The sequence below is a fragment of the Diorhabda sublineata genome, chromosome X (assembly GCF_026230105.1).
Source record: "Diorhabda sublineata isolate icDioSubl1.1 chromosome X, icDioSubl1.1, whole genome shotgun sequence".
NCBI classification, from domain to species: domain Eukaryota; kingdom Metazoa; phylum Arthropoda; class Insecta; order Coleoptera; family Chrysomelidae; genus Diorhabda; species Diorhabda sublineata.
Genome location: NC_079485.1, coordinates 36,514,233 through 36,533,722, shown reverse-complemented (window position 1 = coordinate 36,533,722; position 19,490 = coordinate 36,514,233). Strand labels below are relative to the sequence as shown.

The 19,490-nt window shown below is 30.7% G+C and overlaps 1 protein-coding gene across 2 annotated transcripts; it reads left to right on the top strand.

Annotated features, from left to right (window-relative positions):
- The first annotated feature begins 667 nt into the window (after positions 1-667).
- LOC130451369 (endoplasmic reticulum aminopeptidase 1-like) lies at positions 668-18,625 on the top strand. 2 transcript variants are annotated; one of them, XM_056790347.1, is made up of 15 exons: positions 668-966; positions 2,459-2,704; positions 3,374-3,562; positions 4,161-4,446; positions 5,002-5,182; positions 8,449-8,674; positions 8,975-9,135; positions 9,587-9,835; positions 10,171-10,329; positions 11,072-11,303; positions 11,527-11,707; positions 12,104-12,325; positions 12,397-12,669; positions 12,897-13,119; positions 15,018-18,625. In XM_056790347.1, exons 1-15 carry the CDS (start codon positions 927-929, stop codon positions 15,159-15,161), a joined length of 3,012 nt encoding a protein of 1,003 aa, XP_056646325.1. In that variant the 5' UTR covers positions 668-926; the 3' UTR covers positions 15,162-18,625. The 2 variants fall into 2 exon arrangements, with proteins under 2 accessions (XP_056646325.1, XP_056646326.1); XM_056790348.1 differs by having other exon boundaries at positions 2,549-2,704; positions 15,018-18,619.
- Positions 18,626-19,490: the final 865 nt, after the last annotated feature.

The window sequence follows — 19,490 nt, the reverse complement described above, 5'->3', positions numbered from 1 at the left end:
TCTTGTTATTATCCGGTGCTATCAATATCAATAAAAAGGAACCAGTATATATGCCGATATGTGGGAGATATATTTGAGGAATCCTTTAAAATTCACAAGTGCAAACATTACACGTTGAAAACAAGGAGAAGGAACATATGAATTCATGATTCGCGCAATCGACATCGGAATCTTTTTTGATGCATCAATATGGAGGATTAAATAATCAGATTAATTAAAGATACATTGATACGAGTTATTTTAAATTGTCTCTTAAGTGCTATCACCATTCAAATTATTTTTATTATCCATCTTATTTTTGAAACTGCCGTTCTAAAATTTTCCCTCTTCGTCTTTAATTTAGTCCATAATTAGAAAATATCAATCCAACATCTGTTATTTTAATATTTTTTCATACGATATCATCAAAAATAGATCGAGCGTTTAATGCCACTCACATATATATCAATACCTCCTTAACCCTTCTATATGGTCACCCTACAAATGATATATCCCTAAAATGTTGATCCTCCTCCTCAGGTTTGAAAAAAATATGCAATTTTGTAGAACTATGGCAAATCTAGAAGTTAAATTCAACAATGCGTTCACGAAGGGGCGTTTCCAAAAGAATTTGTGAATGCGCAGAATCTTTGCACCCTTCTGTAAATATAAAGAACAAATCCACCCCATGCTGCAATCGCGTTAAATGTCGATACCACAAATTCCAATACAATATTTTGTACCCAACTTTTTTATCTGAAATATATCAAAAAAGTACAACAATTTTCATATAAGCTTGTAGTATATGAGTAGTTAGTGTAGTTCGACCAAAAGTGATGTTTAGTGAACATATTCAGCGTTTTTTTGAGTGCTGTACGTAAACATTGACGTTTCGATCATTTGGATTTAACAACAGGAGAGATAAAACGAGGGAACCAGATAGGGTGATGACTGAACAGGATGTGGACGATGTCGCATTTCTTACAGGTCTTTGATCATTATTTCCACATGATTTTGTTATACATTAATACATTTCATATTTATGTTTATATGTATATCATCCATACTCATATTCAAGTACATATTTTCCAATTTCAGATCGAAAGCTGCACGATTTCCTTTTCTCGATTTAATTAATATAGTCTTCTGAATACCTACCACCAGATACTTTCATTGATATACGAAATTATTATTACAAATGGAATAATCAACATGTATGTACATTGCACTGCGGAAGGCGCGAAAATTAACATGAATTATAGTCCGGTTTATAGTGTGTGGCTCAAATTTAAATTCATGTTCCTTCCGTAACATTTTGCATTCAAGCTGTTAGTTACTCTATTTTACTTATGGTTCAAGCATCTTTGAATATACCTGGTAATATTGGTATTATGTACTATAGATTACACGAAGAATTGGACAAATGCAGCTTATTGAACTAATATATCATAATTAGTTTATTAATAGATACAGGTTGCTAAAATGAATTTCATCATGCAAGGGAAATCACAATAATGAAGTTCCCTCAAGGTGATATTAAGAGATGGGAATATAAGAATAGAACGCCAACCAGGGCTCCAGAGACAAATACTCTAAAAACTGATATAGAATAATTCCAATCCATGCTTTCTTATTATTAATACTTAACAATTATGTATTTATGATCTGTTACGAATTATTCATATTTTTGATATTGCAATTCCAATTTATAAAGGACCTTCGAATTCAATTACAATTGAATTATATGAAGTATGATAAAAAAAACGGTAAACTATTGTATCAATATCAAATGAAAGTGGTAATTTAATTGGAAGCAATTTTGGAAATCTTTCCAGATTGGCTTAAATGTGCTCTGTACTGGCTCTCTCAATAGCAAAAATTGTCTTAAAATGATTTTTAACGGTCAAAAACTCGCGAATCAAAAGCAACTCGTTGAAGGGCACGTTATCAGGATGTAGAAGAAAAGCCTCTATTTTTTAGGTCTCTTTCTTTGTACACCCTTTCGCAAATGTTCTCGACCGTTCCTCGTCCTTATCTGACCTATTTCCACATGTAAATCATTCATTCTACTTGTAAAGAGTGTTCAAGTGACCATAGACATATTTAAATATTTGCCATGTTTTATCAACTAGAAATAAAGCTTAATGATCAATCAAGATATATATTCAGGGCAGATATTCAAATACGATCTCGCTTAAGTGGCTATAGCAACTGGACTGAGATGCCAAAAAGAGTTCAAAATCGTCTCCATACATGGGACTGATATAGATGAAGCGGTTCTAATACCAAATAGTTGAGTTAATTTACTGGCTACGAGTAATAATTTTGAGCGATTTGTTTGAAATCCAAAGCATTTATAAAAACCAATAAAACAAAATTAAATAATCAAACCTTCATTCTTAAGACAATACATTTCCGAAGAATATGGTGTAAGCAAACCTTTCATCTGAAAATATCGCTAATCAAAATCCAACTTTAGGTACAAACCATAGAGTCACAGCTCCCATCAGTCACTCCATATGCCAGTCTTCACCACTCATTCATAATCGTGACTCAGGTGGTGTTGTAGGCAATGAGAGCAACTCCAACCAAGCGAAAAAGAGCCTATACGAAAATCATGGTGTCGCAGCTTGTTCACACAACAAGGCACTTTGCATTGCCACAATCGTGTTTGCGTTCCTGTTTACTCTTGCTGTTATTATTGCCTTTACTGGACCTCAGTCTGGTAAGTATGCTTAACAAATTTGGAATTTTGTAGATTTTTTTGTAATTATCAATAAATCAATATAAATTTTATTAATGTAAAATGAAGTCATGTGACTTCTAAGTCACGTCGGCTTAGAGGTACACATATTAGATACTGACAAAGTTATGTGTCACGCCATAATGTTACATTTAAAATAGCGAGCGTGAATGTTGTTAAGTACTACAATTGATGAAGTTACCTCATTAGTATCTAAATGTATGTAAATCTCGTTCGATAAGAGTAAAACCGTATATAGGAATTAGATTTTCTTACCAGTATTGATTCATGTTGGGGCTGGTAACACAGGTAACGGACAGTAACATCGTAGAAATCTATATTCATATAGTATAAAACATAATGTATAAAACAAAACCAATATTTCAAATTGTAATAATATTAAAATTGCTTAAATAATTCAGATCCTTCCGCTATTGACACCTCAATTCAAATGTTTTTTCGTACCAAATTTGTGGCTTGCTAATTCAATTTTTAGTTTGTTAGATTTTAGATCATTGTAATCAGCTCCTTGTAAATATATTTCGAACGATTTAACCACATTATCAAAAAAATCTACGTCAAATAAGATACTACAACATAATAATAACAGTCTTTTCCGTAAATATAATTTCAATGCTTTTGACGTTGTAGACTGTCCCTGCGCAGGCGATATTAAATCAAGTTATGTGGACGAAAAAACCAACATGACAAAAACGTTTGAACCTAGAGCTACAAATGGTCAGATCTTCCCTTGGAACAATATACGGCTTCCTACCTCCCTGAAACCACATCGCTATAATTTAACCATTCATCCAAACTTGACTACCCTTGAAGTTAGAAGTAAGTAGTATTTTTTGGAATAACGAGTGAAGAGTAGCATATACCTCTAAAGCAACAACAGTCTGCTAAACACAATCTTATAAACTAATGTACGGGGCTCTAAACTTAAACTAGTGTATTTTAAATGTGTTAATATATGATTTATTATGAAAGTACACTAAATCAACAGTTTATTACTATTATTGGCTACTGATGAGAATATTGATCTTATGGAAATTGTTCAACCCAAATCAAAGCCTTATTTAGTACCTGTAAAAATTATTAAAGCTTACGCAGACAGGAAACCAACTATATTTCACAAAAAAATATTTAGACGCTAATCCTCAAATGGCTGTTCTATGGGCTATCTTCACTGGCTTATTAAGACTTATCTCACAGATAAATTGTAATTGCACTTCAGCATTGTATATATAGAAAAAAAATTCAAACCAAATATAACAAGTCTTCAGGAAAATTTTTTCTTAGTAATTTCACATATTTTCATTGTTATGAAGAACAACAATGCCTCTGGCTAATAGCTATTTGTTTTGACGACACATGAGACATAACAGTGATTTGAATGGGAAAGTTTTCTCAATTTCTAAAACACCTTTTGCAGGTCAGGTCTCTATCGAATTTCAAGCAGAAAAAGATACTAATTTCATGGTACTTCACTGTAAAAATCTTACTATCCTAGATAAAATTATTCAAGATCGTCATGGTAACAATTTAACAATTATCAAAATGTTGGAATATATAGGAGGACAGCAGTTGTACATAGAAATCCGAGAAAAATTTAGAAAGAGACATAATTACGTTTTGAGGATCCGATACAATTTTAAACTGAATACAGATTCTGAGGGTTTTTATATTTCCAGTTATACTACTAAAGATGGAGAGAAGAGGTAAGCTATAATTAGTAATATTTCATTAATAATTATTTAGACCCGATAACACGTAGTAAAAAAAAGTTATTGTTCATTTTATCCGTTTTTCTTATTTCGAGTTGCTATTATTCATTTGAATATCAATCTTTTAATTACAATGTAATCCTCTGTTGGAATCATTAAAAAACAGTGATCTGTGAATAACAAACTGCACTGAGATAAATAATTATTTTAAACAAAAGTTGTAAGAGTAAGAAAGAAAAAGTGGTATGTGAAAAAGAATATTATTAAAAATAACTTCTATCAGCATTTGAAGAGAATTAATTTTCATACAAAGCTGAGAAGCATTTCTATCAATTGTCTTCAATATATGTACATGTTATTATGTGATTGTTTGATATTTTTGAATCCGATCTTAAAGTTACATCCATAAAATTTAAATTAAAATAATATATAAAAGTTTCTTTGTTGAAGATTCCGAATGAATCAGATTTAAAAATCGATCACTCTAAATATTTTTCTGACCAGAATCGACTCAGCATTTTATTTGTTTGTTTTCTTTTTTATTTTTAGATATTTGGCAACTACACATTTTGAACCAACCTTTGCTAGAACTGCCTTCCCATGTTTTGACGAACCCCAGTTAAAAGCTAAGTTTAGACTAACCGTATTTAGAGATAGATTTCATATAAGTCTTTTTAATACTCCAATTGTTAAAACAGATGTCTTAGGATTTTATATGGGAACGGGGCTGGTAAGTGGCTATTTGTTAAAATATTTTATGATGACAATGCTGCGAAATTGAGAATCAATTAGAATATAAAGGATTCTATAATAAAAGCCACTATCTCTATTTCCATCAGAAATAATGTATACAACTTCATGTGGAAACTTATATTTTAACACATGAAGCCAATTGCAACAATAGAATGAAGATAATATTATTAAAAATAAGGAATGGCTTATATAGAACTTTGAACGTATTATGCAACCTAACCAATACTATTTGAATAGAGTATTTGACATAATTCCAATAATTATAATATTCTACTGTTATACAGTGCTTTTCAGATAAAAGTATCCACCTTTAATAACTTTTGTAATACTGGTATTTAGAAAAAATCCAAAAACATGTCAATTTATGTTGGAAGGGGCAAACATTATGGCTTATTTAAGCTTACTGGAAAAGCCACCCCCTCACCCCTAGCAGCATCCCCTTTATTTTTTTAAATTACTTTTCATATTTTTTATGTAAAATTTGGATACTCCTCTTTGAGCTGATTTCAAAAATGTATAATACTTGTAGGTTAAAGTGGTTAGTTTATGAGATAAACAATTTTTCTTTTAAGAGTACAAATTTTACTTATTATTTACTTTCACCTTATTTGCCTGTACTAAAATGGGTTGTACAACAGTTCAAACTCTTTAATCTTTTTAACTGTGCTATTTATTATGAAGTTACAATAAGTGTTCAAAATGAGTACCCTTCACTTCCATACAATGGTATAATCTATTTTGAAATGCCTCTCTGACATTGCTTAATACGGCTGGATTTAATTGTCGACATTCATTTTCTATCCTCTCTCGTAAATCATCCAGAGATTCTGGTTGGGTAGCATAAACTTTTGTTTTTAAATACCCCCATAAAAAGAAGTCTAGGGGTGTTAAATCCGGTAACCTAGGTGGCCACTCCATCATCTGCCCCCTTCTACCTATCCAACGAGCGGGGAATGTTTCGTTTAAAAATTGTCGGACAGGCATAGCATAGTGTGGGGGAGCTCCGTCTTGTTGAAATACCAGTAAATCTTCGGAAAGGTTATCATCATTTTCTATTATTGTTGTAATACGTAGGTCAACCCCTTCCCTGAGTAACTCAAGATATGATTCACCATTTAAATTTCCGTTGATGAAGAAAGGTCCGACAATGTGGTCACCTAGGATACCACACCAAACGTTTAACTTTTGGGGATGTTGTGTATGGAATTCACGCATTATATGTGGATCACTTTCAGCCCAATATCTACAATTATGCCTACTTACTAAGCCATTTAATGACCATGAGCATTCATCAGAAAAGCAAATATTGTTTAACAATTGTGGATTGTTATTGATAATTTGCGTCATTGATTCGCAAAACTCTAGACGACGATCAAAATCATCTTCATTCAACTCGTGCACCAACTTAACTTTGTATGGGTGGTACTTGAATTTATGTAGAACTCGGAAAACTGTAGAAGATGAAACACCGATCGCTCTACTTATTGTTGACAACGATTGGGGTTGTTGAGCCTCTAAGCTGACTTGTCCTAAAATTGCCACTTGGATTGCTTCGTTATTTACGAGTCCCTCTCGCTTATGCACTTTATTGCAAACAGACCCTGTTGTGGTAAATTTCTCCATCAGTTGAATTACATACTTATGAGTTGCATGTCTTCCGTCATGTAATTCGTTAAATATTCTAGCAGCAGCTCTTGCACAATTATTATTTTGGTAGTATAAACCTACAATTTCAATTCTTTCTTGCAAAGAGTAAACCATTTTAGAGAAACAAAATAAATAATGTATCAAATTACACTATCAATAGTGACTACAAATTCTAGTTGACAATGTCAAACTTTAATAAAAAGTAGAGTTTTTTGTTGTTTGGTTTTGTTAAGTAGAATAAATAGCACAGTTAAAAAGATTAAAGAGTTTGAACTGTTGTACAACCCATTTTAGTACAGGCAAATAAGGTGAAAGTAAATAAGTAAAATTTGTGCTCTTAAAAGAAAAATTGTTTATCTCATAAACTAACCACTTTAACCTACAAGTATTATACATTTTTGATATCAGCTCAAACAGGAGTATCCAAATTTTACATAAAAAATATGAAAAGTAATTTAAAAAATAAAGGGGATGCTGCTAGGGGTGAGGGGGTGGCTTTTCCAGTAAGTTTAAATAAGCCATAATGCTTGCCCCTTCCAACATAAATTGACGTGTTTTTGGATTTTTTCTAAATACCAGTATTACAAAAGTTATTAAAGGTGGATACTTTTATCTGAAAAGCACTGTATAAGTAAAATTAATTACATAAAAAATTGTAGAATAATTTCATGCCTACTACATAATTTGTGCACAAAGTATAGTGTCTAGAGAAATATTTTCAAGTTTATACTTTACAAGAAAGCAATAAACTTCTCAATACGAGTAGTAAACTAAATAAAAAATTTCTATCACAAATATCCTTTTACAAAAAATAGATATCAAAACATTTTGACATAAAGGGTGTTTCACAAACAGGTGACCCTGACAATATACCCTGTGATTAAACTAGGAGCACTGATTTGCATTTAATTTGGCAATTCTGTAGATTCTTGATTGGTTACATTGCAACTGGTTGTACACAGAATTCCTCACATTTATTGTGATTGGCAATTGTATACATTGTAAACAAATAGTGTCCATTTTGTTCTTTGTTGCGTTCTTATTAAATATAAAAACGGTTCTAGTCAAGACTAATTTGAAAATTGACTCAGATAATATTCTAGGCTAAAAACGGTATACATAATTGAGTTTTACCAAGAAAACCTTTTTGGCGTCAAATTGGATATTTGAAATTTTGATTAATAAATCTAACTTTAAAAAGCTTATGTCAAATACAACTTATGAGAGACAGATATTAAATCAATTTCATGGAATGTATCAGCTTCCAAAACATATTTTTATAAAACTTCATGAAAATGTTGCCAATAGTTGCGGCAAAATGTGAACAATTTTTTTCTCCAAGCCCGTTTATCTTTAATATGGATGGAGTTACGAAAATGTGTTACTGAGCAAACTGCAATTATTTTTCAGTTTTCTTCCTATCCTAGAGACTGGATCACCTTTTTAGAACACCCTGTATATTATAAAAGCTGGCATATTTCTTAGTAACTGAAATATTCTATTTCATTGATTATTCTCCAAATTAGTTAGTTAGTTAGTTAGTTAGGGATGCTTAATATATTGTTTTCAATTTTCAAAAAATTATTATCGTTTTAGCTGTACGATGAATTTCTAGAAACTAATGAAATAAGTACATATTTAGTAGCATTTGTGATATGCGACTTCAGTCAACAAAATAAGCAAACAGAAAGTGGCGTATCTGTTTCGATTTACACTCCCGAGCCTTTCATATCTCGTGCGCCATTTACTCTAGATACAGCATCTTTTTTCCTTGATTATTATGAAAATTTTTTTGGAATTGCTTTTCCTCTTCCAAAATTAGGTAAGTGAATGATTCTTTTGATTAGTTAACTTCAAAATTGTTTTTAGAAAAAATTATAAATTAAATATTAATTGGTACAAATAAATTTCGTATGCAGAGGAGATACTAGTTATTAAGTACTTTCTCGACTAGTTTGTTTTATTTTCCTGTATTATTTATACTTTATTAGATAAATTAGATACTTGAAAAGTAGTCAAAGTTAAATTTGTGCAGTACTACAATTTCAATGAAAGTATGTAAATGAAATTTTTACTCAAGATTAAATATTTATTTATTATATTATATTTATTTATTTTTCAGACATAGTTGCTCTTCCAGAATTCGATTATGGCGCAATGGAAAATTGGGGACTTATAACTTATAGAGAGACTGCTATTTTTTCTAATACAAGGGATAATGAAACCTTTATAACTGCTCATCAATGGTTAATCACTAACATTGCACATCAACTAGCACACCAAGTAATTACCGTCAATATCATATAATATATTCATTAATTAACAGAAATACAAATGAATGCTTATTACTTGTATCTTTATTATGAAGCAGAACAAAATTCAGTCTATTACTATTTTTGCATTTGCTCTGAACTTTATCAATATGGGATTATATTATTTGTAATACTCTGTGTTCTTGTTTTTATTTTATCATATACTAATTTTTGGGTATTTATTAACTTTTGCTAAATTTATTTCGATGTAAATATAATCATTATAATACCTTTGTTGTATTCAAATTCTCCTGGCAGAAGGTGCTTTGTTGTCTCATTGCTTTTTTTTCTGGGCCAGTCTAGAAAAATTGTAAAACAAATATCTGAGAAAGCGTAACTAATACTACTATTTTTTATTTATAATTCAACTTCATTAGAATTTTAGAGTAAAATGTGTTTAATGTGATTAATATTTGTTTCAGTGGTTTGGTAATTTAGTTACTATGAAATGGTGGAATGATTATTGGTTGAGTGAAGGCTTTACAACTTTATTTGAATACCAAGGAGTTGATAAGTACATACCCGAGTGGAGAATGATGGAACAATTTATTATAGATAAAACTCAACCTGCCCTAGCATTAGATGCACTAGCATGTAGTCATCCTGTTACCGCAAATGTGACCGATCCGTCTGAAATAGATGCTATTTTTGATACTATTTCTCTTAGTAAAGTAAGTTCTTGGTAAATGAAATACTTACGAAATTTATTAGATTTTAAAAAAATGGATATATAGCAACAAAAATAATTGGCTTCATTACCCTATAATGCAGATGAGTTTATATTAGAAAAACCAGATCTCTTAAGACTTGGGTCATTTTTGTTTTTAAAAAGAGAATGAAAGATGCGTAGTGTGATTATAGAGGGTGTCTGCAGAGAGAATGATAATTCCTGTACTTTCCAGTACTTCAGATTGCATTATTCAGTATATTGTATAGTATACTGTTATTAGAGCTTTTGCAAGCATACCAAATCACATCAGTTTTGAAATAATCATTTTATTTGTAGGGTACTGCAATTTTGTATATGCTGGCAAATTTTTTACAAAATGAAAACTTAGAAAATGGCCTTAATGACTACCTAAGTACATATAAATACCAAAATGCTGAAATGAAGGACCTTTGGAATGTCTTAGGGAAAAACACCAATCAATCGCTGGACATAAATGTAGGTAAGAAAATTTGAAGACCACAAGAAAAAATTATGAATATCACAAAATACTTTTTAATAAGAACAACAATATATTTTATAACATCTAATTTCTATTAATTATGCTTGAGGAAAAAATATCTAGCAATTAGTTCAAAATATATATTTTACGACTTCCATTGAATATCTTTCCTTAAAGGAAATATTATTTAATTTTTTGTGTAATGGATTGATGCCATTAACCTTATTGGAAAGCTATATCGAAAAGGTCAAATTCGAAATATTAAACATTTTGTTTTATTTGAAAAAATTTTAAAATGTCTTGCTTTTTTTAATCACAGCTTATAGATTTGTATATTTTGATACGTTTATATATCTATTTCCATTATTTTCTTACATAAACGCTTAAATTAAAACATTTTTTATTTGTCACATAATAATTGCAAATTGTGAGACTACCTTTTGTTGTACTTATCGTCAGAAGCCTATTTATTTATATAATGTTTTTATTATGAAAGTTTATCAAGGTAATATATTGAATATAAAATTAGGCTTAACATCAACATGGAAGAAATAAGAAAATATTATGAATACTAGCCCACTGATTTAGTTTAAATAATAAGTACGACTGAAGATAATAATTGTTTATTTGTCTTTGAGTTTAGAAGAGAAAAAGATAAAGTTGTAATATTTCTAATTTTTTCTGTGGTCTTCATTTAAGAACTTGCATGAAATGATTTACACTATGGAACATTTGTAGACTATAATGGATACATGGACAAATCAGATGGGATTTCCATTGGTGATTATCAAGCGTGAAAACCATACAATCATAGCTTCTCAGAGGAGGTTTTTGGTTACAGTTGAACGAGGAAACACAACTTACCATACACTGCCGATTTCTGGTTACAATTATAAATGGCATATCCCTTTAACTTATTACACTGATAATAACAGTGAAATAAAACATGTTTTGATGAATATGACTGAAGGTGAGGAACAATTAGAAAATATCATGTGATTTTTGATAAGAGATGGATAAAAATTAGTGAGGTAGTATTATTTTAAGTACCTATCGTACACTCAACAGTACAGTTTTGTATCAATAATACCACTGGTGCCAGAAACTCTAGATCCCCTTCAAAACCTATTCAATATGAAAAATATAAAATGAACTCAATATCTATGTCCATAGTTAAAAAACATATTTTTTAGCAAAATTTGAAGTAGATGATATAAAATGGATAAAAGCCAATGTCAACCAAACAGGTTTTTATAGAGTTACGTACGATGATGACATATGGGCAGCCTTGATATCAACGTTAAAAACAGACCACAAAGCTTTTTCTGCCGCTGATAGAGCTAGTTTGATAGATGATGCTTTTTCACTGTCCAGGTATATATCAATAGATCTATGAAATTTTAAAGTAGCCTTATGAAAGGTAAAATGATTTTCATTTATGTACATAACATGAAATTCACTTAGTAACAAATTTCACATTGTATTCACATGTATTGTTAAAGAGATTATCTCAACTTCATTTTGGTTTTATCGTGACTGTCTCACAAATACTCCAAAATGTTTTAAAACATAGTTACGTATAACAAATTGAATGTCTCATTCGCGTTTAAATAAAATGTGAATCACAATAAGAAATGACGTAGTTACATGTCTCACACTTCAATCAATAAGTCAATAGAATGAGTTTCATGGATCCAATATAATTATAAGCAAACACAGAAGGGTAAAACTATAGGTATTCCAAAATCTAATAAATTTGTAATTTTTTAGGGCCGGTGTGTTAAATGTAAGTGTAGCATTAGAATTGTCCCTTTATTTGAAAAATGAAAGAGAGTATGCTCCATGGGCTACTGCTATTGAACATTTGAAGTCATGGGCAAGGAGACTGTCAGAATCGTTGGCGTACAAAGCGTTTTTGAAGTATATGAGGACATTATTGACCCCTGTTACAAAATTTATAGGATGGAATAAAAATAAATCTCATATGGAAAAGTAAGTTTTTGATTTGTAAGAGATGCATTAATAAATATAATCAAATTCCATTATATAATTAATTATTCCAGACTTTTAAGAGCACGAGTTCTCTCAGCTGCCATACTCTGTGAACTTAATGAAACCATATCTGTTGCAAAAACTCAATTCCAAAACTGGATGATTCAAAATAAATCAATTGATCCAAATTTGAAGGAAATTATATACTCAGCCGGTGTCAAATATGGTGGTATGAATGAATGGCAGTATTGCTGGAATTACTACAAAAACTCTACCTCGGCAAATGAAAAACAAATATTATTAAAGGCTTTAGGGGTAGCGTTGGATCCTTGGCTACTACAGAGGTAATTTATTGCCACAGAATTTAATAATTTATTGTATCTACTAGACAGTGAAATCTGTATAATCGTATCTTCAATTCATACTTAACAAATTCTTTTACAAGTTTATAAACTTGTAATAAACTGGTATAGATAATTTCAAGAATACTATCACAAAAATAAAATCCAAATTTTCAAATAGACAAATTTCAATAAATTATATATTCGTTAAAAATAGAGTTTCATTTTAGATATTTAATAGAAACACTGGACACCAGTGTGGTGAAACCAGAAGATGTAAAACTTGTGTTGGAAGTAGTTGCAGCGAATCCAGAGGGTCGTTTACTTGCATGGAGACATCTAAAAGCATACTGGCCCACCATGCATTCTCTTTATGGAAATAGTACAATATTAATGGGAAATCTCATATCAGCTGTTACAGCACATTTGTCTACCCCATATGATTTATACGAGGTATAGTACACTTCCTCAGCTTTTTTAATAATTCGTTATTTATAACTTTTTTGATGCAACAAATAAAAACAATTATCTAAACAGCGCCTAGAGCTCGGGTTTCGAGATTACCTAAATCATTTCACCGTTAGCGGAAAAATAACATGACTACATTTTATCTACCTAAATATAACTACTACAATCTAGTTTTGCATATTCCTATCCCATATTGTCTTGTATAAACGGAGTATTCAAGCCTATATGTTTTGTTCTTACAGTTAACTGATATACCTACATATCTTGAGACCTAGTGACATAGCTGTGAATATTATTTTACATACTAATATTTGTATTAAATTTTACTGGTTTATTTATAATTTTGTATGTTTTACTCTGTTCACTTTGCTCTAACTGCAGTACTATCCAGTTTTGGGGACTGTAGCTCACTATATAAAGCTTCCGAACTGTTCAGTGTATCATATTGAAACAATAATTTTAAAATTCTGTTCAAATATATTTGAACAAAATTGAAATTTATCTTTTAACATAAATCCTATATCGGCAGTGAATAACGCTCCAGTTTATTACTGTGAAACCAGATTAGGTATAATTTTAAGCCATAAAGGTTTGCATACCTTAAGTATAATACACAAAATAAATATAAAAGTGATCCAAGTACAGAACCTTCTGGTACTCATTTAAAAGCATGTCACTAAGAACATTATCACATATTGCATCCTTCCTAGTAGATCAGACTTAAGTGGGAATTTCTGGAACCGATATTCTCACTATCTTTATTCCTTATTGGTGGTAAATAACTAATATCTTATTTTGTATTTCATTTCCTCTCGGAACTTGAAATTAATTACTTATCTGGAATTTTCGGAACCATTGGTGATAGACATGCTACAACTTATAGAAACGCGCGTCAGGCAGTGTAATTATGAGTATTGGTTTAGTGGTAGCGTGAATAGTGTGTTCGATTTAAATTTAATTGATATATTCACATTTTGTATTAATTTACTTCTATTCATTACCTTCTTATCGAAATCATATTTACTCTAATCGGGTTAACCCGGTCATAATCTGAATGTTCGGAAAGTAAACCGTTCACTGTTGTTCAGAAACTGAACGAGTTAATCGGGTTGTAGGCATATTCCTACCCTGGTAAACTAGTGGGCGAATACAATTAGTTGATAACCTTATATAGTTGTCTACTATTAATTCAAATTCACATATATTATTGTTATTAAATTTACGAAATGTGGATAATTCGTTAAATAACAATTTTTAAACATCTAGTCTCTATTATAATGAATCTCATGAAGAAATTAACTGTTATATCACATACTTAATTTTCTGTCGGTGCCGGCCAATCAGGACGCAGTCTCTAATTCTGACTATGGCGCCAAATTTAAACTGTGGATCGGTCACTCGGTAAATTTACTGCCGGTATCAGCAAAGACCTATCTACTTCCTTAAACTACTTTTTTTGGCTGAACACCATCATACAAAAATAATAGTATACTTTTTGATATTCGAATTCTATCGTTTGCTTCTCAAATTTTTCTTTTTTGGAATTTTCTGCGGCATATTGTAGTTCAGTGTCCATTTCAAATTTTTGTTACAATTATTTTTTAAGAATTCGATCTGTTAATACTCGCGTCCCAATTGAAATTTCCGTTTTAAAATTTGACTCTAACAAGTCATGATTATATCCGATGAAAAACTTTCAGTTTGATAGGAAAGCCTTCTGAATGGTCGGATACTGTTATAAAATTAAAGTATGCTCTCTTATATTTGTGTTTCTTTTTGTTTGATACATAATATATAACCTCATCGACCTCTTACTCTGTTTCTATTGAACATTCGACATGATATGCCAATTTTGCAATGAAGTCTAAATTTATCATTTTTAGGTATCTACATATTTTAATGGGATGGACGTCGGATCAGCTTCAAGAGCATTAGAACAGAGTTTGGAAATAATTCAGTTAAATATTAACTGGGTATCCCAAAACGCAGAGGAAGTGAATAACTGGCTTCGTAAAAACATGAAATAGAATAGTAAATGTTAAAACAAATTCAGAACATTTTGCACTATTCTGCATGTGTTTCTCTATTTATTGGATTTACTAGTAAAGCTGAGACTCCACTGAGTAAAGACTTTGGCACCATATTCGTTATGTAGTTTTATGTTCGTCTAGTACTAATGCAAGTTCCTTTAACTCAGCTACAATCAGTATGATATACTCTGTGATAAATTTCCTATTTTTACATATCCACAATAATCTCACAAAATAACTGTTTCTTGTGTTTGACGAAGTATATATACCATGCATTGATAAAAATAATGAGAATAATAATAACATACACATTTTGAAATAATCATTAACAACAACGATAGTTTAGTATAAATATGGAACTAACAATGAAACTTAAAAATAAATATATTTCTATTTCTTCATTTTTATTCGAGGTAAGTATATACATATTATATTACATTAACTTTAAATAGTAGTAGATAAAATTTTTCCTATTTATTGCTATTTTTTAAAGATGATGTTAGTGCAGTATAAATGTTTTATACATAAAATCAGAAATGACCAAAATTCACAATCAAAATGTATGAAAATCGATATTTTGCTATTAAAACTCAAACGATGGTACAGAATATTAATAAATATTCTGTACCATCTGTATTTTATTCCAGTCCTATCAACTTCGATCAAAACTGGAACAGTTATTGTTCCTGATACACTTTCTAATACAATAGATTGTTAAATAAAATTTAACCTTGTAATATGTTGATATTGGTAAACTTGTTATCGTTATGTACAAATAGTTTTAACGTGGCTTTCTTTTATTATTGTACGTGTATGTGTATTAAGTTTACTCCTGCTGTACATACTAGCCTGTTTTATTCCATGGTGTGTTTGTCTACAACTTATCTAAATATTCTCTCTTATAATCTTAGCCAAAGTCTTCGACTAGTCTACACATTTTTTATAGAATCAAACTTGGAACAAAAAATATATGGGAGGTGAAGGTTTCACTAAAAAATTTTTTCAATGTAAAAGTTTATTGAATCTTGGGATTAAACATAAGGTTCGTTCCAACCCATCAATGAACCATCCTTGGTACGGTGACGATTCTGCGAAATAGAGATTACGCGTTCCAACAGGGCAGTCACCGTTATAGGGACGATTCAGTTTTGTGTTCCAACCGTCTTAGGTATCGTTTGTGAACCGTTTCCGAGACGGTCCCTTCGATACTTGACTGATAGCAAGTTTCCTCTCCTACTTTCAGGATACTGAATCTACACAATAATTACGAAAAAGTCAGAAGTATCTATATTTAGATACTCAATTAATCCCAAGCTGTTCCATACAGTTGACCTGTATGCTAACAATAAGAAATGACATGAGATTACCATTACCATTACCACTTCTCCACAGAAAATTATCAATATTTTAAGGTTTTAAAAATATTCAACACTGTATAGTAATCATATAATAGTTTTTGTCAGTTTCCAAAAAAGCTAATTACTTTTACAGGTGTAAAAATAAAAACAGAAGTTAGGGACTCGTCACAACAAACTATTCTCGATCAATAAAATTTCTTTATAAGTTATTTTATACCCAGAGTGATTTTTCTTACAAAATAAAAACATGAACGAATTTGTTCGCTAACAAATAAAAATTTGTATTCCTATATTTCACTGTAGTAACGTAATCAGTAAAATATATAGCTAAAAAAGATAACTAGGATGGAAAAAAATATCAAAGTTGTCGGAATATTCTTAAATATGTAGAAAATTTCGTCTCAAAATGTATCTAGTTGTATAGATGTTAGTTTGCGATATTCTAACATAGGCTGCAATTACTAAATAACCTATTCATTCTTAAACCTCCATTATATATATTAGATATTGGTTCTTTTTTTGTCGAACCGGTACAGAAAAATTATGTATGAAAATATATTTTTCTTCTACCTGGTAAGTCACTATGACCACCAGAAATAGGCTTGGGGATGACTTTTCTTGTTAAAATCATATTTGAGTCCATTTGATTTCTAAGCATCAACAATTTTGATGATAAAATTTTTTCATTTATCTATAATTTCGCAAGAAGAATTTTCAGCATCAATAGTAAACTCTCCCTTCCTCTCTCCCAGTCCAGGTATTCCCCAAGGATTATTATTAAGTTCTACTCTATGTCTCCTTTCCTGTAAAATGCAGTACACCTGCTACATTACTATTTCCATCCTCAAATATATCTAAAATTTTAAATTATTTTAGAAAGACTTTTACCGGAAATTTTTGATAAAAACTTTCCTCTACCTGTTGTAAATCAGAGTAAAATCCTCGATATGACATTCAGCTCTCAATTCAATTGGAAACGTCATATTCATAAACACAAAAGCAACTGCCTATTAAGAGATGACAGAGCTGTCAACCGTTCTATTCTTGCCTATTTGCTATGTCTTCATGTCTTTTTTCAAATTTAATACTGATTCATTACAATCTGATCATAATGCCTCTGTCTTGGCGCCTTCCGCTATATCCCCGTGCCATCCTCTAACCAATCTTTCTATGGCCTTTCCACTTACTCTACCTTCCTTTTCTCGGACCAAAATAATTCCTTTAATCGATACATCACTCACCATTTCCAATAAACACCGGATGCGTATTCAATTTTAATAATTATAGTATTCTTCCATTTAACATCACCGTGAAGTGTTCGCTTGCACACATTACAACTTCCTCCAAGCTTCCAGATATATCTCCCACCCCCACAAGCATATGTACTGATTTATTCAATTAAAAGCATTTTCACCTACCACCAGATAGTTCAAAACGTGCAAAAACATTTACCAAACTATTTATGATCGTAATGTACCAGTTTCTTTCATTTGGCTTCCATCTCACTCTAAAATCAATAGAAAAGAAACTGCAGATATCTCCATCTCAAACAATACTCCAGAAAGCACAGTCCAATTTGCAAATGATCTCAAGCGCAACTTTATCTATTCATCTACTTCTTGAACCTTATAAAGACAAAAAATCTACGATAATTAGAAGACGTCAAATTAGCCACACCAAACATAAACACGGTTATCGAATGTCTTCAAGCAGACAATACTCCATCACATTTGAACAATTTCATCTAAAGCCTAACATTACACCTAACTGTCCCACGGGGGTCAAGAAAGCTTTAGTATGCCTCAAAGCTACTACAACATATAATTATGTTTTGTGATAATTTCTATTGGTTCAAATAAACTTTTTTTGTCACTAAGCCTGTAGAGGTATGTTGCATTGAAATTTTGAAAAATAACTACCATTTATTGCTGCATTCCTAGCATTTACTTGTAAATCCAATGTCTCTATGTATTAGATTAAATGTTTTTATGAATTTTAAAAAAATTTCTAGGCGTAAATTATATCGTCCTATTTTTATACAATCAACTTGGAAAATTTGTGTGAAACTAAAATATTTTCCGTAAATACATAACTACAAACTAATAAGTGTATTGTGTTTGATTTGCTTTTCCTCCATTACCATCCTATATTTCTATGGAATTTGAAAAATATCACTAAACAATTTCCAGTGAAATGAATATCAATAAACCAACACAATATGTACTTACCTTCAGTCTCTGAAGACGATAACTTGGTTATCGAAACGCATCTCAGACAGTGTAATTGTGAGTGTTGGTATAGTGATAGTATTAACAGTGTGTTCAGTATGAATAACACCAATGGTACCAGAAATGCCAACTTAACAATATGAGTAATATAAAGAAACGTTTAAAATAGCGAGTAGTGAAACCCATCCGAATGAGTAATAGTCTTTACTTGCTAATATAATTCTATGCTTATCTACAATTATCAGAAAAAAACAAATTTATGTCAAAATGATAATAATAGTAATATTAATTTATTAGAAACTACAGGTAGATTTTTGTTGATTATTTTTTCAATTTTTCTTCTACGTTCTAACGTTTATGTTGTCGTTGATGTAACCTTTGGAAGCTGCGGTTGATCTTTTAGTTAGAAACATACCAATTTGCTTGCCCATAGTAGTCAACTTATTTATGCTAACATTGTGTATGGTGCATTTAAAAATAGTTTAATGTGTATTTTTAAATTTTCTTTATAACTTCTTCTTCTTCTTGTTAACTTACTTTACTCGGAAGAAATGAAGGATCTGGTGCTTCTTTAGGATTTTTTTCGGTTACTGTAAAATACTTTGATTTTTGTTCGATGGCATTCGGAATGACATTTCAAGAACGCTTGTAATTCTATATTATTTCCAGGTAGATGTTGTGGTGAACATTCATAGTAATTTTCAACATCGAATAAAAATCCATGGTGAGGACGACTTGTA

Coding starts and splice junctions, on each gene's coding strand:
- LOC130451369 (XM_056790347.1), top strand. CDS start 927: ATGACTGAACAGGATGTGGACGATGTCGCATTTCTTACAG. Junction 8,675..8,974: donor TTTTCCTCTTCCAAAATTAG/GTAAGTGAATGA, acceptor TTTATTTTTCAG/ACATAGTTGCTCTTCCAGAA. Junction 13,120..15,017: donor CCCCATATGATTTATACGAG/GTATAGTACACT, acceptor TATCATTTTTAG/GTATCTACATATTTTAATGG.